Raw genomic sequence first — 22,264 nt, 5'->3', positions numbered from 1 at the left:
ATTTATAGTAAATAGTATTCGCAATTATGTTGCCAAATAAATTTATTATAAAATATATTTTATAACTAATCTAATAATATTTATTTTGTATCATGACTGTTTATATTTTTATATAAATTTAGTTTGTTTAACTCCTCAAAATCTAAAAATTACATTCTTTTATGGACGAGGAGAGTAAATAAATAAGCTAACTCTATATCCTCGCTCGCGAGGTAATATAGTTGCTAGCTAACGAACCAAGCGACCTATTTGTTTGGGGTAAAATTGGAAGGAGGAATTGAGAGTTTGGAGATAAAAAAAATATAAATCTTTTGTTTGTTTTTATGCGTGAGAGTTTTGTTGGGTAGGAGAATAGGAGTTTAGAGGATTAACTCCCACTTCGATGAGAATTATGTTTTTAATGAAAGATAAATAAATTTTCACCACATATCATGACTTGTCATATAATTTCTTACTCAGAATCCCACACCAAATAGGAGATATGAATTTTCTTTCTTATTTCCTTTCACGACACAAACGAGTCATTGAGACCAAAATTCAAATTCTCACCTTAGCTCATTGTGTCAACTCCCACCACTAATTTTCATGTCCCTTCCCAAATAATTGCCAAACACACCAAGGGTTAATTTGAACTACACCATTATAAACATCACGGATTGATGATCTACCATTACTATTTATCTATTTGTAAATACTCCCTCCGTTCCAAAAAGAGTGACGTTTTTTACTTTCAGACATCGTGTTTGACCGTTCGTCTTATTCAAAAATTATGTGTAAATTATATAATAAAGAAATCATTATTAAAGTATCTTTAATGATAAAATAAGTCATAACAAAATCGATGATATTTATATAAAAAAATTGAATAAGACAGATGGCCAAACAGGATATCTAAAAATAAATAAAGACACTCTTTTTGGAATGAGGGAGTATGTCATTACAATTGGTTGTGTTCCACGAAGCATGCCATTTTATACGTCATAGATGCCTTTAAACAATCGTACTGTCATATTGCCCAAAATACCCCTTTTGTTTTCATCTGTTTCTTCTTCTCCTTGATCCAAAGACATGAAGGTATTGTTGTCGGCGGACATGGTGACGGCTATCCCCATCCTCAATCACCGCGCCCCACTTTCCCATGGCAAGGGCGCCACACGGGTGCAACCACCACCGTTGCTCTTTCTCTGCCACCATCTTACGACCTCGAGTCCTTGTCCCTGCTATCACTCACCGGATGAAGGACCTAGGGAGTCGGCCATGGCGAGTTGAGCTCACCTAATGTGGCCACATATCTAGGTGTGGCGCGCGGTTGTGGAGCTGGTGTGTGGCGCGGGCATGACGTGAGCTGCTGGTTAAGGTGTGGGTGCGTGGGCCAGCTAGCTCATGGAAGCGCGGGCGTGGCGGATGACGTGCAACCTTGGTGACCGGCTGAGACATGGGTGCCGCCGAGGCACAAACAGATGCAGCATGGGTTGTCGTGGCGACGACTAATGGCGCAAGAGGGTGAGGAAGAAGGTGGATTAGTGAGTAAGGGGAAGGGATGACACGTGGGGTCCACTTATAAGTGAGGTGGAGAGCTAGAGTAAAGTAGTCCATACAAAAAGATTGCTTTGTATAGATGTCTGCAAATGGACCCAGGGATGAGTCAAACGTAGAAAATGGCGCCACTCAAGTGCACAGCCAATTATAATGGTATATTTCTAAAGAGATAGATAATAATGGTAATTTTCCAAACCACGACATTTATAATGGCATGGTTCAAATTAACCCTTTACGCAAAACCCAATCCTACTCCTAAGGATAATTTCAATTATTATTTGTATCCCTCACAGCTGCTTCGTAGGAAGTTTGTTTTCCCCTTCTTTTCTCGTACACGCTGGGTAGAAAAGATAATGGATCTGTACAGCGATCCTTGGACGATCCATCTGCAGCATAATAATTCTTCGAAAGACCTAGCTCCGTGCTCATGGTGTCTCTATCCGTGCCTTCAATCAAGATTCAAGAGAGCTTCTGAGAACCAACGGAGCATTATTGTACTAGCTCCTATTATTAAACAATATTACTTGATGTTTGGCACGGATTAATTAATCTCCAATTAGTTACATTATGCTGTAAGAGACCTAAGCCAAATTTCAGCGAAAACATCGTTGAAATTTGGCTTATGCTGATATTTATGCTGATTTTTGTAAGAGGAAAGCATTGCTCGTTCGCTGAAAAATACGGCTAAAGTAGTGCTGCAAAACAGGATCGTACCCGAGAGGTATCGGTGAACTCTAAGGCTAATCTCAGTGGGAGGTTCATGTGGGTTTCATTTGTATTAAATAGGTTATCATATAGACATAACATGACATACTATTTGAAAAGAGAGATGAGAAATGAGTTTCATCTAGAAACTTTGGTGACACGATTACCAACTCTCTATGAATCATAAAATTAAATGCTTATGAAGTTATAGAATAAAACTTTACATTAAAAATGAGTGTTTCATCAAGTTTCGTTTCATCTTATATGTCTTGAAAACAATGTTACGAAACTATCCACTTGACACTGGGCTAATGCATGATTATCGTGCTCTTGCGTGACCAGATGACTCTGTGTCAGTGCTGTCTCCGTCGGAGGCAGGTTGGGATTTGCATCTTCCTTAAGGCCATGTTTAGTTGGCCACCGAATCGGCGCCGCCCGATTTCTGGAGCTACTGTAGGTACAGTAGCGTTTTATTTTTATTTGGTAATAATTATCCAATCGTTGACTAATTAGGCTCAAAACGTTTGTCTCGCAAAGTACAACTGTAAGGAAAATGGACCCTTGGCCTATTTACTTTAGATTTTGGTGTTTGATGACCAACACAACCAAATTGGACTAATGAATTTGCAAGTGTTTATTTTGTAGTTCAATAGGGTGCAAGACATGACTTAGACGTAGGTGACATGATGATCCGATGATCAACACCTTAAGAAAGACCTTAGGAGCACAAGAAAAGACCCAAGATATCAAGCAAAGTCCAAGCATGAAGAAAGGAACCAAGCCGTACGCAAGATCACGAAGAAACGAGCTCGCAAAGGCGACCGGACGCTGGACCGGACGCTGGACCGGTGGCTCGGTAGACAGGCGACCGGACGCGAGGACCGGACGCTAGCGGCAACCGACCGGACATAGAAACGCAGCGTCCGATCGAGTACAGAGAGGTTCCAGGCGCGCAAAACTGCGACCGGACGCGTCCGGTGGCAGGCGACCAGACGCTGGCAGCGTCCGATCGGCAGTTCGCGGCTACAACGGTCGGGACGACCGGACACGTCCGGTCAGGACGATTCAGCGTCCGGTCAATAGCTGTTTCGCGGGAATTCAACCCCAACGGCTACTTTCTCAGTGGGGCTTATAAATACTACCCCCAACCGGCCATTTGATATGTGTGGAGCTGAGGAAACATACCAAGGGTGTTGATACACCATTTTAGTGATCTCCACATACATAGTGCTTAGTGTTTTATTAGGTGATTAGCATAAGTGCTTTGCGAAGTGCTTAGGTTGATTAGACCACCGCTCATGCGCTTGCTCTAAGTGTTTGCCTAGTGTTTAAGTGAGGTTTGCATATCTCTTACCACCCCGTGCTTGCGAGCACAAGTGTTGTACATCGGAGGGGCTTGAAGTCTTGCGAGATCACACCAACCGCGTTTGTGGTGTGGCCGCCACCGTGTACAGGAGGGAACAAGGCCCGCGGTGTTTCGGTCGGAAGCTTGATAGTGAAGACGGCGGGGAGCATTCGGGAGAGGCTTATCGAGAGGCACATCGGAGACCCACTTGCGCGTGGGGAAGGCCCGAGGCTATCCATGGAGTTACCCGACCAGGAGCTTGGCCCTTGCGAGGAATTCCTTGCGAGGGGCTCCAATAAGGACTAGGGGGAAGCTTGCGCGCTTCTCGATACCTCGGTAAAAATACCGAAGTCGTCGACGGGAGTTTGCATATCTCTACCTTACTCTTTAGCTTCCGCATTTATATTGATTACTTTAATACGTTTGCGGTAGAGATAGCAACACACTAGCAAAACCATAGTTGCACATCTATATAGTTTATCTATTGCATAGGTTTTGCTAGGGTAAGAAAAAGAGGCCATAGTTTAGAGTTAGATTTTATAAGTTGCCTAATTCACCCTCCCCTCTTAGGCGTCATGGTCCCTTCAATTGGTATCAGAGCCGGTTGGCTCATATTTGGACCTTTGGCTTAACCGCCGTTGAGCCGACGCTATTGTAGAGTGGTTGGGATGGATACCGCTAGGCCTCCATAATTTGACGGTACTAACTTCCCATACTATAAAGCTAGAATGGCTTGTCACCTTGAGGCGGTTGATTTGGATGTATAGAGAGTCACTCGCGACGGGATAAAACCCATTAAGAATCCCGAAAAGCCCACAAAGAGTGAGGAAAAAGAAATACATTTTAATGCTATAGCTAAGAATTGCTTGTTTGAATCATTTAGCATGGATGTGTTTAACCAAGTGTTCACCTTAAATACGGCATATGAAATTTGGTTAAAACTCCAAGAGCTCCATAACGGCACAAGTAATGTCCGTGAGCAAAAACATTATCTAGCCAAGCAAAATTATGACTCCTTTGCTATAAATGATGATGAGCTTATTCGTGATATGTACTCTCAATTGAATCTAATCATCAATGAGCTCCATTCAATAGGATTATTAAAGCTAGATGATGCGGACATAGTGAGAAAGATCATCTCCGTTCTACCACAAAAGAAATATGCAAGCATCATCACCATCCTTCACAACATGGAGAACTTGAACACCATGACCCCGGGCATTATCATTGGAAAGCTAGTGGCATTTGAAATGTCACGTAAGATGGGTCAAGGAGAAGCATCTTCATCAAGCAAAGGCAAAGCTCTCGCTTGTAGCGAGAAGAAGAAGATGAAGGGCAAGAAAGTTGAGTCAAGCTCAAGTTCAAGCTCCTCAAGTAAAGAAGAAGATGAGGATGATGATAATGATGAAGATTCAAGTGATGATGATCAATCTTCCTCCTCCACCTCCGACCTTGATGAATAATCAATCAAATTAATCAACAAGGTGGAGAAGATGATCCAAAGGCTCAATGTCAAGGGTGTGCCCATCCAAATTCAAGACCTCGTTTTCACTAATCAAAGAAACGAGCAAAGAAAGAGGGGATGCTATGGATGCAGCGAGTTGGGGCACTTTGTGGAAGTTTGTCCAAACAAGCCCACACCCAAGACAAAGAAGAAGGCGTGCAAGAACAAAGCCCTCACAACAATAAGGTCATGGGATGATTCTTCAAGTGAAGAAGAAAACTATCACAAGAGGCGAGGTCACAAGCACTCATCATCAAGCTCTTCTCGTGTGTGCCTTATGGCATGAGGTAACAAAAGCTCATCCTCTAGTGAGAGTGATAGTGATGATGATTTGCCTTCTTACAATACAATTGTGCAACAAAATCTTAAATATGCTAAAGTTTGCACTAGTCAACAAAAGAAGCTCAAAACTTTAAAAGAAGAACTAGGTAGTTCACAAGAAGCATACAAGAATTTGCTTGAACAATATGAAAACTTTGTAAATCTCAATGTTGAACTATCTACTAAAATTGAGCGACTTGAGGCTAATGCAACAACAAGTGCATGCACAATTAATGATAAGCAACTTAAAAAGAAAAATGAAAAATTAAAAGAAAAGTTAGCTAGCTCACAAAATGATTATCAAAGTTTGCTTGCTAAAATGGAAATCATGTGCAAACATTGTGATGAGCTAACAAATAAAGTTGCTAATCTTGAGGCCGTCAAAAATACCCCCACCAAGGCATCTAAAAGAAATGACATAATTAAAAAGGATGCATCTACCTCTTGCAATGATTTATGTTTAGACTCACATTTATGCAACCAAGCTTGTGTTGAGAAAGTGATTGTAGATACATGCACACAAGAGGTTGCAAAAGAGAATGAGCAACTCAAGCAAGAAGTAGCTCGCCTCACCAAGGACTTGACTCAAGTGAAAGGCAAGGCGAAGCAAACCCAACTTTATCAAGATAACACCATCAAGGGAGTGAAGAAGCTTGATGAAGGACAAACCGTGGTTTGCTACGTATGCCACAAAGAAGGCCACAAGTCCTATGAGTGCAAGGTGAAGAATGGGGGAGGAGCAAAGAAGAAGGAGAAAAAGCAAACAAGCAAGCTCTCCAACACCTACACCAACAAGGTGGACAAGAAGGCCTCCACACCTTATCTCTTGAAGAAGAAGAAAAATGACAAGGTGGTGGCCATCAAGGTGAACAAGCAAGCCAACGATGGGGTCAAACGCTTTTGGGTGCCAAAGGAAATCATTTCCAACATAAAAAGCACCAAGAAGGTTTGGATTCTGAAAGGGAAGTAAGAAGTCCATCGGAAATTGGGGAATTTGGAGACTTGGCAAAGTATGGGTGCATTTCATGGGGTGCATCTTGATGGACATAGTCATTGCCAAGTAGGTTAGTGAATACTATGGATCCAAATTCCCCTTCCCATGTTAGGTAACTAGATGTCATTACTTTCAATTAGTATTCATTTCAATTGGTTTTGTCCTTCAATTGATATACTCTTAAAGCATCTAGTTATCTTTCATACCTATGTTTGCATTTACTTGCTTAAATCTTTTGTCAGGCATTCAATAGGTACATCATATGGTAGGCTTGCTCGGTTTCATTATCAACCCTTAGAGCAAACCTACATGGTTTAAAAATTGTTTAGAAGCACGGCACATAGCTTGTTTTACAAATATTTATCTTATATGTGCCAAAGTCCAAATTGTAGATAATCTCTCCCAAATATCATCTTTCAAGTGGTATTTTGATACTTAAATCAATGCGCACAAATTTCATATGTATTCAACACTTATGTGCACAAATTTAGGGGGAGCTTAATCTACAAGTTGGATGCTTTGAGACTAACACCTTTTCAAGCTTATCTTGTGTGTTGTAGTTTCATTGTATGGAAAATGGAGTCTCCGGAGTTAAGCATCATTCTTCAATTGGCATCATCATGTTGTTTACTTTTCTTTCTAATATGCTTTCTCCATGCATTATATAGATTAAACTATCTTATGCAATAAATTGCTAATTATGCATATGCTTTGCTTTCTACCATATGTATGCATACATTTAGGGGGAGCTTAGTCTATATAATGTGAGAGTCAAATTTTGTGATCCATTTCACTCTATACACAAAGGATCATGAAATTTGACCCTCCCTTGTGCTACTAATGTCTTACTTTTCGGTGTTTGATGCCAAAGGGGGAGAATTTGAAGGACCAAAGGCAAGCATCAAGTTGATGTCTACAAGTGGTAATGGTCCGAGAAAGGGAGGAAAGTGAATTATGGATTAGTCTAAGTAATGGGTAAATTTTTTTAGAAAGATAGGCTTTAATCCATAATATCACATAGGGACATTTGCAAGGGCAAGACATGCTTTTAAGTAAAGTTTTAATTGGTATCTATCAATTAGTATCATATAACCTTGCCCTTTGCATTGCAACCTAGCAAGTAGGTAGTTTTTAACTTCCAAATTCTAATTATTTGCTTGCTTTGGTCGTGTTGGCATCAATCACCAAAAAGGGGGAGATTGTAAGGAAAATGGACCCTTGGCCTATTTACTTTGGATTTTGGTGTTTGATGACCAACACAACCAAATTGGACTAATGAATTTGCAAGTGTTTATTTTGTAGTTCAATAGGGTGCAAGACATGACTTGGACGTAGGTGACATGATGATCCGATGATCAACACCTTAAGAAAGACCTTAGGAGCACAAGAAAAGACCCAAGATATCAAGCAAAGTCTAAGCATGAAGACAGGAACCAAGCCGTACGCAAGATCACGAAGAAACGAGCTCGCAGAGGCGACCGGACGCTGGACCGGACGCTGGAAGCACGACCGGACGCTGGACCGGTGGCTCGGTAGACAGGCGACCGGACGCGAGGACCGGACGCTAGCGGCAACTGACCGGACATAGAAACGCAGCGTCCGATCGAGTACAGAGAGGTTCCAGGCGCGCGAAACTGCGACCGGACGCGTCCGGTGGCAGGCGACCGGACGCTGGCAGCGTCCGATCGGCAGTTCGCGGCTGCAACGGTCGGGACGACCGGACGCGTCCGGTCAGGACGATTCAGCGTCCGGTCAATAGCTGTTTCGCGGGAATTCAACCCCAACGGCTACTTTCTCAGTGGGGCTTATAAATACTACCCCCAACCGGCCATTTGATATGTGTGGAGCTGAGGAAACATACCAAGGGTGTTGATACACCATTTTAGTGATCTCCACATACATAGTACTTAGTGTTTTATTAGGTGATTAGCATAAGTGCTTTGCGAAGTGCTTAGGTTGATTAGACCACCGCTCATGCGCTTGCTCTAGGTGTTTGCCTAGTGTTTAAGTGAGGTTTGCATACCTCTTGCCACCCCGTGCTTGCTAGCACAAGTGTTGTACATTGGAGGGGCTTGAAGTCTTGCGAGATCACACCAACCGCGTTTGTGGTGTGGCCGCCACCGTGTACAGGAGGGAACAAGGCCCGCGGCGTTTCGGCCAGAAGCTTGATAGTGAAGACGGCGGGAAGCATCCGGGAGAGGCTTGCCGAGAGGCACATCGGAGACCCACTTGCGCGTGGGGAAGGCCCGAGGCTATCCACGGAGTTACCCGACCGGGAGCTTGGCCCTTGCGAGGGATTCCTTGCGAGGGGCTCCAACGAGGACTAGGGGGAAGCTTGCGCGCTTCTCGATACATCGGTAAAAATACCGGAGTCATCGACGGGAGTTTGCATATCTCTACCTTGCTCTTTAGCTTCCGCATTTACATTGATTACTTTAATACATTTGCGGTAGAGATAGCAACACACTAGCAAAACCATAGTTGCACATCTATATAGTTTATCTATTGCATAGGTTTTGCTAGGGTAAGAAAAAGAGGCCATAGTTTAGAGTTAGATTTTATAAGTTGCCTAATTCACCCCCCCCTCTTAGGCGTCACGGTCCCTTCAACAATCAAACTGTGCGATTAGTTTTTGATTTCGTCAACATTTAGTACTCCATGCATATACCGTAAGTTTGATGTGATGAGGAATCTTCTTTTTGCATAGTGCCAAATTCAGGAACTGGGAAGAACTAAACATGACCTAACCTTAGATTCCTGACGGTAGCTGGCTCAACGGTGGCCACGTGCCGACCATGGTGACGGAGGTTGTATTTGGGTGGAGAGGGGCGGAGGATGCTCATCGGCTACCATGTAACTATCATTTAGAGAATATGGTTCTTATTGGTGATATGTCTGAATAAGCACGATAGGTTTTGAATGTATGTGTGTTCAACTTTGTTAATCTCTCTTGTCTTAAAAATTAGGGTAAAATATATTTTTCAATCTCCAACTCGCATTGAAATTCAATTTTCAACCTTCAACTAAATCGAGTAACAAACACCCTTCAACTGTTAAAACTAGACAAATTTGGTGCTCGGCTAGTTTCAAAAGTGTTTTTCTATTTTCTAATAATAAAAAAAACTGGTTCTATCTCTAGAAGTTCGTAATTAATTTATTTTAAATTATAAAAATATGAAACTAGTTCATGTTTTCTTCTAAAGATGTTATATATATGTTGATGCTATATTTAAAATTGTTTTTAATTTCGCACAAAATTAAATTGTTCGCTTTCCGTTCTTTTACATGGCAGTTCGTTGCCTTCGTCTCCGCGCGCACCGCTTGATTTTAGCCAAAAACAACTTAAGAGTCCGGCTGCGAGCGCCAAGCCCTGTATTAATATATACAGTAGCATTGCTATCCCCTGTCCATATTTATTTTAGATCAGAAAAATATGAAACTAGTACTTTTTTCTAAAAATGTTCTCTACTTATTTATGGTCTATATATAGGTATTTGGAATTGATTTATTTATGTTCCTACTGCTTTGTTGCTCGTTGTCACTCTTGTTATTTATATAAAACAAGTAAGGTCTAAACATTTTTAAATATAGCATCAACATATATATAACATTTTTAGAAGAAAACATGAACTAGTTTCATATTTTTATAATTTAAAATAAATTAATTATGAACTAGTTGTAAGTGTATGTTCTAGGTGTTTCAACTGTTTCAAACTAATGTTTCAAGTTGTTTATCCGGATGTTGTAAAAATACTTTTGGATGTTGCATATGTTGCAATACGTATATAAAAATGTTTCATCTGTTTTCAAACATATGTTGCAGCAAGTGTTTAATCTGGATGTTGCACATGTTTCACATATGTTGTAATTGTATGTTCCTAATGTTTCATTTATTTTAGACATATATTATTGCATTCAAGTGTTTCATGCTTTAGAGGTATGTTCGGATAGTCATGGGAGTGTTGTGGGCGATGGGGGCATAGCCCAAGCAGCGGGGGATAGGGTGCGGCGAGCCAGAGGCCTACGGACAAGCGAGTCAGGCCCAGGGGCCGACAGACAAGGCGCACTGGGGCCGGCGGACGTGCACGCGGGAAATGAATGCAGTAGGCGTGGGCGTCCGGATGTCAACACAGTAGGTGTAGTCGTTCGGATGTCCAGGCGCTAGCCTATCCGTTATTTATATCCCCCACAGCTCAGCTTCGTAGGAAGTCCCCTTTTTCTTTCTTTTCTGGTACACACTAGGTAGAAAAAGATAGAGTTAAATGTATGGGTGGTCCATTAACTTGCACTCTAGTTTTATTTAGGTTCATCAACTCTAAAAGTGGGTTTTTGGGTCCATAATCTTTGTTAGTGACGCATTCATAGCCCATACCCCTTTGTTTTAATTTTTTAACCGATGTGGCCCCTCCGGGTCCAGGTGGACGCCGCACACACGCATGCATGTGCATGCATGATGCATGCACGTCGGCGTCTTCCCACAGCTGGACAACTCTTACGGGTTTTGCTTGTGAGCATGAAGACATTGCTGACAGGGTGGCTGGGTGAGCATAACAACGCGGGGGCGTGGCGGCCAGTGAGGCGCGCGAGCATGATGACCTTGCTGAGGCAGCACGACTTGCACTTGGAATCCTACAAGTCCATGATTTCTGCAGGTAGAAGAAGTTAAGCTCCAGGAGATGGTTCAGTACGTGTATGTGCTGCATGCCCGATGGATCTCCTGGAGATGTTCGAGATGTCTTGCATGTTGTCGTCGTGTGGCATGCTCTTCTATGCCCCGAGCTGTTGACTATGTGGTACGGCGAGAGCAAGTCCAACGTCCACGACCTGTTCGACAAGGCGCGCTCGACGGCGCCATGCCCGTGTCGTGTTGTTCGGGAGTCGGATGAGTCGGAGCATCGGCCATGGCATGGGCATGGAGGCATGGGGCGTCGACGACGTCTTCATGCTACAGCTATGCAGCACGGCTCCTGGTCAGTCATTCACGGCAGCGTCGACGACGACGGGGCGCTGATATGAACCCGCTAGGGTTTATGGATGATCTTTCGATGAGAGGCGTGAGACAACTCGATTTGGTGGATGGAGATGACGTTCACGACCCGACTATAGCCTTCCAAGACTGCACCTTAGCAACCGATACACCACCTCCAAAGGCCGTCACGATCTTGTGGAGCGCAACAACCAGCCACTAGGGCTCCCGTCCTGCAAGCAATCGAAGAACTAGCAAGAACAACGAAACAAGCACTGAATTTGCAAGATGAAATTGAAAACCTCAAACTGAATCTTATTATGAGTGGGGTTCCGAAGACAAGGAGACGGGCGGCTGGATCAGCACGCGCGCCTACAAGCAAGTAGCAAAGGCTAAACTTGATCTAAACAAAAACCCCCAGTGTTCCTGGTGGTGGCTAAGGGGTATATGACGTGTGGAGGACGACCACAAGAGAGTTTGGGTCGTGCTCCAACCCTAGGACGCGTCCCTACTGGACTCTAAACGATACAAGCCCATTGGGCTAACTTAAGGTGGCGCAGCACCCTGGACAGAATAGACCTCTCGGTGATTTTTGGACTGTTGACGCCGCTTCTGAGCAGGTATGAGTATGAGGTCAGATCTGTATGAAAGTAGACTTTATTAGCTTTCCAACAAGTCCAGAATCACCCCAATCCGACTCCGTATGTAACTGTGGCGACCGTCGCAAGTTGGAGGTGTGCTGTAGTCCGAATCCAGCCTACGCGAGTCCTTTTCCCTTTCGGTCTTCTCCTTGATTCCTAATCAAAACAAGAGTGCACGTGTCTCCAAGATCTAAACAGGATGGACAAGAGCTCAAGAAGGAACTCACTTGATGATTAACTTTTCGAGCACGAGCACGAGCACGAGTAATAGGACCAGCAGGTGTCGGCGTGGACGGCGTGGATGTATGATCGGTGTTGATGTCCTCATCATCCTCCCTTTCTTGAATTTGAGTCGTCCTCGACTCAAGCTCATCTTCCTCACCCAAATAAGGCTTCAAATTTGCAATGTTAAATGTGGGACTAACCCCAAAATCTGTAGGAAGATCAAGCTTATATGCATTCTCATTTATTCGTTGCATCACTTTAAAAGGACCATCCGCTCTAGGCATCAATTTAGATTTTCTTAATTCAGGAAACCTATCCTTTCGCAAATGCAACCAAACCAAATCTCCAGGTTCAAGAATCAATTCCCTTCTACCTTTATCTCCAGCAAATTTGTACTTAGCATTTATGCGCTCTATGTTTTCTTTAGTGGTTTCATGTAGTTTTAGCATCAATTCAGCATGTTTCTTAGCATCAAAATTCAACTTTTCAGAACTTGGCAATGGCATTAAATCAATAGGAGCATGTGGTAACAAGCCATAAACAATCTCAAAGGGACACATCTTCGTAGTAGAATGCAGCGAACGATTATAAGAAAACTCAATATGAGGCAAACAATCTTCCCACATCTTAATATTCTTCTTTAAGATAGTCCTTAACATAGTAGACAAAGTTCTATTCACAACTTTAGTTTGACCATCAGTTTGGGGGTGACAAGTGGTGGAAAATAAAAGCTTAGTCCCCAATTTGGCCCATAAAGTTCTCCAAAAATGGCTAAGAAATTTAGCATCACGATCAGAAACAATTGTATTTGGCACACCATGCAAGCGAACAACTTCTCGAAAGAACAAATCAGCAATATTTGTAGCATCATCAGTTTTATGACATGGTATGAAATGTGCCATTTTAGAGAATCGATCCACAACCACAAAAACACTATCTCGCCTTTTCCTAGTCTGTGGCAATCCCAACACAAAATCCATAGAAATATCCTCCCAAGGAGCACTAGGAACAGGAAGAGGCATATACAAACCGTGTGGATTCAACCGGGACTTAGCCTTTTGACATGTTGTGCAGCGAGCAACAAATCTCTCCACATCTCGTCGCATCTTTGGCCAAAAGAAATGACCAGCAAGAATGTCCTCTGTCTTCTTCGCTCCAAAATGCCCCATCAAGCCACCTCCATGCGCTTCCTGCAGTAACAACAAGCGAACGGAGCTAGATGGAATGCATAGCTTGTTAGCTCTAAACACAAACCCATCATTGATGATGAATTTGTTCCACGTTTTCCCATCTTTACAATGCAGCAGCACTTCTTTAAAATCAGCATCATGAGCATATCAATCTTTAATTGTTTCTAACCCAAAGATCTTGTAATCAAGTTGATTCAGCAAAGTATATCTCCTAGACAATGCATCTGCAATGATATTATCCTTCCCTTTCTTGTGTTTGATAACATAAGGAAAAGATTCAATATATTCAACCCATTTTGCATGTCTACGATTCAGTTTTCCTTGACTACGAATATGCTTCAAAGATTCATGATCAGAATGTATAACAAATTCTTTAGGCCACAAATAATGCTGCCATGTTTCTAATGTCCGCACTAGAGCATATAATTCCTTATCATATGTAGAATAATTAAGAATAGGCCCGCTCAATTTCTCACTAAAGTATGCAACAGGTTTGCTTTCTTGTAACAAAACACCACCCAATCCAATTCCACTCGCATCACATTCAAGCTCGAAAGTCTTATTAAAATCAGGGAGTTGGAGTAGAGGTGCATGTGTTAACTTATCTTTCAGCACATGGAAGGCGTGCCCTTGTGCTTTGCCCCAAGAAAAGGGCACTCCCTTCTTTGTAAGCTCATTCAATGGTGCAGCAATGGTGCTGAAGTCCTTCACAAAACGATGATAGAAACTAGCAAGTCCTAGGAAACTCCGCACTTGCATGACCATCGTGGGTACAGGCCATCCTTGTATAGCTTCCGCCTTGGCTTTATCAACCTCAATTCCCTGTGGAGTGACAACATAGCCAAGAAACGATACTCGATCGGTGCAGAAAGTGCACTTCTCAAGGTTACCAAACAAATGTGCATCACGTAGAGCATTGAAAACAGCATGTAAGTGATCAAGGTGTTCATCTATGGATTTGCTATAAATCAGTATATCATCAAAGTAGACGACAACAAATTTCTCAATGAAAGCACGCAAAACCTCGTTCATTAATCTCATGAAAGTACTAGGTGCATTAGTTAACCCAAAAGGCATGACTAACCACTCATATAGACCGAACTTAGTTTTGAAAACAGTTTTCCATTCATCTCCCAATTTCATACGAATCTGGTGGTACCCACTACGCAAATCAACCTTTGAAAACACAACAGCACCACTCAATTCATCAAGCATATCATCTAATCGTGGAATAGGGTGTCGATATCGAATAGTGATATTATTAATAGCCCTACAATCAACACACATGCGCCATGTTCCATCTTTCTTAGGCACTAAAATCACAGGAACAGCACAAGGACTAAGAGACTCACGCACATAACCTTTGTCTAGTAGTTCTTACACTTGTCGCTGAATTTCCTTCGTTTCTTCTGGATTGGTCCTGTATGGCGCACGGTTTGGCAAAGATGCTCCAGGGATAAGATCAATTTGGTGCTCAATCCCACGTATTGGTGGCAGCCCCGCTGGTATCTCAATGGGGAACACATCAGAATACTCCTGCAAAATGTTAGCAACAGCAGGGGGCAAAGAACGTTGTATATCCTCAAATGAAATCAAAGCATCCTCGCATACCAAAGCATAAGCAACAGAGGTGGATGCATTGAACTCATTAATATCAGATTTTGTAGCAAGCATACAACGTCCTTTCAATTTTATCTCATCTTTGTCATCAACAACATATTTGTCATTTTTATTGCTCTCGCTCTTTGCTTTTGCAGCCTTAGTAACATCAGATTGCATAATAGCTTCAGGAGACATAGGATGCAACACAATTTTTCGATCATGGTATAGAAATGAATATTGATTTGATCTACCATGATGCATCGAATCTCTATCAAATTGCCATGGTCTACCTAGCAGAATATTACAAGCTTGCATAGGCACAACATCACATTCAACAATATCTTTGTATGATCCGATGGCAAAATCGATTCGCACAAGTCTCGTTACCTTTGCCTTACCACTGTTGTTCAGCCATTGGATGTAGTAGGGATGGGGGTGTGGTTTGGTGGTGAGGGCGAGCTTCTGTACCATGTCGCTACTTGCCAAGTTGTTGCAGCTACCTCCATCAATGATCATGTGGCACGAACGCTCCTTGATGACACACTTTGTTTGGAATAAAGTGTGTCGCTGATTTTGCTCCGCCTTCTCTATTTGTGCACTAAGCACTCGCTGTACAATCAAGCTCTCATAGTGCTCCGCGTCACCTGCATTAATGTGTTCTTCTATGTGTTCCTCACTACCTGCATAGTCAGCCGCAAGCAATGCAAGTGTATCTTCATCAAAATCACTAGCAGATGAACACTCACCATCATCTTTGACAATCATAACACGCTTGTTTGGGCAGTCACGCATCATATGGCCATATCCCTTGCACCGATGACATTGTATGTTGCTTGTTCTACCCTGTCGATGCCACGGATGAAGTACTCGCAGCCGGCTTTTGCGCTGTCTTCGCTACTGAATTGGTGGGGGCAGCTCGAGTCTTGTCACTAGATGATGGCGTAGGAGTACGTGTAGACGGAGTTGTAGACGTGCGCTGCTGCCATGAACTAGCTTTCCCTGCAGAAACATTAGTCCTTGCGCTAGCACGTCGTCCCTACACTTCCCGTTCAGCTTTACAAGCAAGATGAAACAGTTTGGTTACGTTATTGTATTCTTTGTAAGCGAGGATATCCTGAATTTCCCGATTTAACCCACCTAAAAATCTAGCCATAGCAGGTTCCTCATCCTCCTCTAATTTACAACGCAACATACCTGTTTGTAATTCCTGATAGTATTCTTCTACACTTTTAGAACCTTGTCTCAATTGCTGCAACTTATTTATCATATCACGGGCATAGTAAGATGGAACAAATCTAGCTCTCATGGCTTGTTTCAGTGCATCCCAAGTTTTAGGTATGTTATTAGGATTTTTCTTGCCATATTCGATCCACCAAATAGAAGCAAAATCTGTGAACTCACTAGTAGCAGCCCTAACACGTGTGTTCTCAGGAAATTCATGGCATGCAAACTTTTGATCAACAGTAATCTCCCAAGTAATGTATGCATCAGGGTCATATTTACCATCAAAAGGAGGTATTTTAAATTTAATCTTACTGAAAGCATCATCATTATTGTGTACCTCGCGTCGGCGGCGGCCACCCATACCTCTACGGTTGTGACATAGGCGACGTCGATCACGAGTGTCTCGATCATCATGTTCAGTATCACCTGTGTATTCTTCATCATAACTACCATCCTCTTGATCTTCCTCCTTCTTTTCTTCTTTATGCTAGTCTTTATCATTGTTGTGGAGGTCATCAAAACGCCTCAGCAGAGCAGCAAGGCTTTTGTCCACACTAGCAATGGACTTCTCCAAACCTGCAAGCTTGTTGTTTGCGGCAATCTGCGTAGCCTCCAACTGCCCAAGTTTGTCATTTGTCACCTGCAAGTCATTATCAAGTCCCTCCGTGTGCAGCTTCACTTTCCTTTCAAAATGTTGTATGATGCCCTTTGTGCGAGGCGAATGTGGAATTTGGTTATCTTCGTCGGACCCTGGCATGGTTCAAAGACAAAGACAACAAGAAGACAAGTGAAGAAATAAAAGCCCTACAACTACTAGGATGTAGCTACAGCAAGTCGCTCACTCTCCACCTGTTACACAAGTTCTTACCAGTTCTTACCTTGCTCGACAGGAGGGGTCGTCTACCAACAAGTCTGCAGCAATGGATGAAGTGTATCGGTGCCGCAGCACGAGACCTGTCAAGCTGTAGAATATGTGGAGCTATAGGTGGGCTGAAACAAGGAACGAACTAGCACCACGTTAGTTACAAAAAGCAAGCTGAATAATCGTTCAACCGGCGGTACTGTGCTGGTCCTAGTCTAGACCGTGCTAGAGACGCGAGCCTGGACACAAAGGAGAGCACAACACACCACCCAAAGTGAACGAAAAATCTCTAAGATCAGCCCCTTTCTCTTCTTTTCTTTTGCTTCTTTCTCTTTTTTTTTCTTTTTTTTTTCTTTTTTTTGAATATTTTTTTTTCAGGGGGCACTCAAAACTGATTATATGAACAAGAACACTCCCAAAGAGTAACTCAGCACACACACTTTTTCCGAAAGGGCAGGGGTATTCCGGTAAAAAAAGATATTCTCTCTCTCTCTCTCTAGAGTAAGCCACTCGTTTAGATATGAATACTTGCAGCGTGGTTAGTTTGATATTTGTAGCATAGGGTGACTGATTCCTCATCCGATTGGAACTTCCAATTCTACTCGGACTTGGCCAATAGCGAGGAATAACCGATTCCTTGATCCGACTCAAACTTGAAAACCTACTTGGATTCAGCCAACAGAGAGGAACAGCCGATTCTTTGTCCGATTCAAACTTCAAACCCTACTTGGATTCGGCCAACAGAGAGACTATATAATAGCGCGTGTTGTGATACGAAAGTGATAAGAACTCGAAACTCTAAGGGAATAAACTAAGACCAGCAATCCGACACACCCGATGCAACCGAATATTCAACAAGCCCTAACTAGGTAGCACTAGCCACGGCTCAAAGGTCTATAGGATTGCAGGAAACTAATCTACTATTTTTTTAGCTTTTCTGGACTATAGGAAAAATAAAACAGTGAAGGATTGGAAGTCTCTCACCGATAAACCTTGCTCTGATTACCAATTGATATGAACCCGCTAGGGTTTATGGATGATCTTTCGATGAGAGGCGTGAGACAACTCGATTTGGTGGATGGAGATGACGTTCACGGCCCAACTACAGCCTTCCAAGACTGCGCCTTAGCAACTGATACACCACCTCCAAAGGCCGTCACGATCTTGTGGAGCGCAACAACCAGCCACTAGGGCTCCCGTCCTGCAAGCAATCGAAGAACTAGCAAGAACAACGAAACAAGCACTGAATTTGCAAGATGAAATTGAAAACCTCAAACTGAATCTTATTATGAGTGGGGTTCCGAAGACAAGGAGACGGGCGGCTAGATCAGCACGCGCGCCTACAAGCAAGTAGCAAAGGCTAAACTTGATCTAAACAAAAACCCCCAGTGTTCCTGGTGGCGGCTAAGGGGTATATGACGTGTGGAGGACGACCACAAGAGAGGTTGGGTCGTGCTCCAACCCTAGGACGCGTCCCTACTGGACTCTAAACGATACAAGCCCATTGGGCTAACTTAAGGTGGCGCAGCACCCTGGACAGAATAGACCTCTCGGTGATTTTTGGACTGTTGACGCCGCTTCTGAGCAGGTATGAGTATGAGGTCAGATCCGTATGAAAGTAGACTTTATTAGCTTTCCAATAAGTCCAGAATCACCCCAATCCGACTCCGTATGTAACCGTGGCGACCGTCGCAAGTTGGAGGTGTGCTGCAGTCCGAATCCAGCCTACGCGAGTCCTTTTCCCTTTCGGTCTTCTCCTTGATTCCTAATCAAAACAAGAGTGCACGTGTCTCCAAGATCTAAACAGGATAGACAAGAGCTCAAGAAGGAACTCACTTGATGATTAACTTTTCGAGCACGAGCACGAGTAATAGGACCAGCAGGTGTCGGCGTGGACGGCGTGGATGTATGATCGGTGTTGATGTCCTCATCAGGCGCTTCGCTGGGCGGCCATCGAGCGCCTACCTATCTACAACCAGCGAACCGCGTGTGCATCGCCATCCTATACTCATCCACGGAGGCCGACGCTGTCGCCACCACCACCGACGGGGACAACGACAAGCCCCGCCAGTAGTTCAAGGACGTGGACGTGATGAAGCGCGGCGTCGGCGAGTGCGTCTTCCTCGTCGCTAAGGTGGATAACTAGCAAATTCCTCCATAAGCTTCGTTGCTGCTGCTGCTGCAGGCATCCAGGGAGCCAGGTACCGGCGGCGTGCAGGACCACAGCGGCGGCGCCGGCGTGCTCGGCGTGGCCCTACGAGAAGTAGTAGATGTCGGCGCCGACAGGCAGCACGGTCCACAAGATGCTCCGCATTACGAACAGCGGCGGCGCATCCGACGCGCTGACGGAGGTCGTGGTTGCCAACTTCCTCTGCCTCAGCGCACTCAAGGCTAACAAGCCCGTCATCGGTGCATCTGGCGTCAAGCCGTTCCTTGTGCGCGTGTTCCTGTTCGCCACGTGCTCCTCCATCGAGCAGGCACGCCATGACGCGCTGCACGTGCTCCTGAACCTCTCCATTGCGCCCGCCAACGCGCCACACCTGCTGGCGGTCGGGCTCGCGCTGGCGCTGGTGGCTGCCGTGGGGGACGCCTCCCCCATGATGGACCGCGCGCTCGCCATGCTCTACAACCTCGTGGTGGCCTGCCCCGAGGGCCACCGCGCGGTGCCCATGCCCCCAACGCGGTGCCGTCCCTGGTCGACGTGCTCAACTAGGCCGATGAGCCCGGGTGCCAGGAGAAGGTGGCCTACGTGCTCATGGTCCTGACGCACCAGAGCTACGGTGACTGTGCGGCCATGGCCGAGGCCGCCGCCTCGTCCGCTCTCCTAGAGCTCACGCTCATGGGCACGACACTCATGTAGAAGCGCGCGTCTAGGATCCTAGAGATCCTCCGCACCGACAAAGGGCAAGTAGGTCGTGGACGATGTCTCAGGCGTCATGGCGACGGTGTCAGCGCCGCAAGAGCGCAGGTGCCAAAGAGAGGAGGAGTCGATGGACATTGAGTTCGATGACGCCGGCATGAGCTCCAAGAAGCGCATCGTGCGGCAGCTGGTTCAGCAGAGCCTGTAGAGCAACATGCGGCGCATTGTCTAGCGCGTGCGGCTGCCGTAGGACTTCACTCTGGTAATGACTGAGAACCTCAAGGTGCTTACTGCCTCCTCCACCTCCAAGAGCCTACCATTCTAGGAGACCATGCTAGCATCATGATGAGCGGCGGGATGGCGCCGAGCATCACGAGCATCTCTGTGGCGTCAGCGTCGTCCTTGGCCTTCCTCCGCATGGCCTTGCCCACCTCGACGTGGGACATGCAACCTTCACCGCCTCCGCCGCCGTCCTAGAGCGCCCTGACCACGCCCTTTAGCTCCTCGAACGCCTCCACCTTCCTGGCAGCTGTGACTTCTGGCGCCTCAGCCTTAGCAAGGTCATCATGCTCGCGTGCCTCGCCAGTCGCCGCGCCCCCACGTCATTATGCTCACCCTACCACCCTGTCAGCAAAGTCATTGTTAGATTATAAACGTGACACGGCCCATGGCCCTGCCGTATCTGGCTCCCCATCGTGCCTATATGTACATAACACAGGCCCCTGAGTAATACATCGCGTATTCTACAATTCCTATTATGCTTTCATGGTATCACAGACGGTTCGCTCCCATGGCCGCTTCCGCAAACCCTAGCCGCCGTTGACTCACGTCACCGTCCCTTCCACTGCCCGTTGCTGACATCCTCACCGGGCCACCTTCCTGCCGTTGCTTGCTGCTAATCCATCACCAGGCATCTACTGCTGCTACTGATGGCGCCCAGTGATGATGATGCCACCGCTGCTGCTACTCGTGCCACCGAGGCCAAGCGCCTTGAGGACGAGGCCTGTGCTGCTCATGACCAGGTGCTCGCACGCCAATGCCACCCTACATACGTAGGCCATCGCCGTCATCAACATCAAGATCATAATTCCCATGACCCTAGAGAAGCCAAGCAACAACTATGGCCGCTGGCACTCCCTCTTCCTCATCGTCCTCGGCAAGTACAATCTCAAGGATCACATGCTCTCCGATGACTCCTACCCCAAGTGCTCCGCATGGTCGACCATGGACTGTTGTGTCCTCACCTAGGTCTATGGCACTGTGTCCAATGATCTGCAGCAATCGTTGATGATTTGGGATCCCAACGCCCGCGCCGCCTGGCTCTACCTTAAGGATGAATTGCTCGGGCCGCGTGAGTCTCGCGCCCTACTACTGGAGGCTAAATTCCACTCCTCCAAGTAGGGCATCCTCTCCATCATGGACTACTACCACCACCTTAAGACGATGGCCACCTCGCTCGCCGAGTTTGGTGATCCGATCGGTGATCGGCAACTCGTCCTTACCCTCTTCTGTGGCCTCAATGAGAAATTTTGCCACATGGTGTCGAATATGAAGATGCAGTGGCCCTTCCCCACGTTCGACGGGGCACGCACGCTGCTGCTCCTCAAGGAGATTGACCTCAACGACATCACTGCCGACTACACTCATGCCACACCACCGACGCCACCGGCCCTGGTCACTGCACCAACGCCACCTCCGCAGCGCCCTCCTACACCAGCCCCCGCTGGTTCCGGCGCCCCTGCTAGATCGAGCAACCCGCGCTACCATGGACATGGTGGCAAGTCTAGTAGCAGCACTGGTGGACCTCGACATGGTGGTGGCGCACCATCTGGCCCAGGCACGGGTCACACCAATCCCTGGTCTAGTACTGTGCAGTTATGGCCGCACGGTTATAGTGGTCTACCTGGCCACATGCTGCATCCTCCATCCGCGCCGTACGACCACCCCCAGCCTGCATTCAACATGCTACCCTAGTACCCAGCGATGGCCCTAGGGTTCGCACCGCCACCTTGAGGCTTCACGTACGGAGGCGTAGCTCCCATGTTTGCCCCGTCTTTGACGTCCTCGTCGGGTACACCACCTCTGCCTACGTCATGGAACCCCATGTCTGGTGGATCTTGGGAGCAAGCGTCACTCGTTAATAACTTCAACACGATGTCCCTAATGCTGCCTACCATCCCTGCCGAGTGGTATGCTAATTCTGGTGCTGGTTCTCACATGACCGCCCACTCTGGTATTATCTCTTCTCCTCGGCCTCCCTCCTTGTCTGGTCCTTCATCCATCGTT

The 22,264-nt window shown here is 45.5% G+C and overlaps 1 protein-coding gene and 1 pseudogene across 1 annotated transcript; both read left to right on the top strand.

Moving 5' to 3' along the window:
* The first annotated feature begins 19,388 nt into the window (after nt 1–19,388).
* On the top strand, nt 19,389–20,303 carry LOC136460691 (U-box domain-containing protein 45-like; annotated as a pseudogene).
* Nucleotides 20,304–21,421: 1,118 nt separating this feature from the next.
* Nucleotides 21,422–21,952, top strand: LOC136460690 (uncharacterized). Its single transcript, XM_066460294.1, has one exon. It carries the CDS (start codon nt 21,422–21,424, stop codon nt 21,950–21,952), a length of 531 nt encoding a protein of 176 aa, XP_066316391.1.
* The last annotated feature ends 312 nt before the right edge of the window (nt 21,953–22,264 follow it).

Source organism: Miscanthus floridulus, chromosome 6 (assembly GCF_019320115.1).
Source record: "Miscanthus floridulus cultivar M001 chromosome 6, ASM1932011v1, whole genome shotgun sequence".
Lineage (NCBI taxonomy): Eukaryota > Viridiplantae > Streptophyta > Magnoliopsida > Poales > Poaceae > Miscanthus > Miscanthus floridulus.
This window is presented reverse-complemented; position numbering and strand designations above follow the sequence as displayed.

Excerpts from the sequence above, each read along its gene's own strand:
- LOC136460690 (XM_066460294.1), top strand. The coding sequence starts at position 21,422 with ATGGCCACCTCGCTCGCCGAGTTTGGTGATCCGATCGGTGATCGGCAA.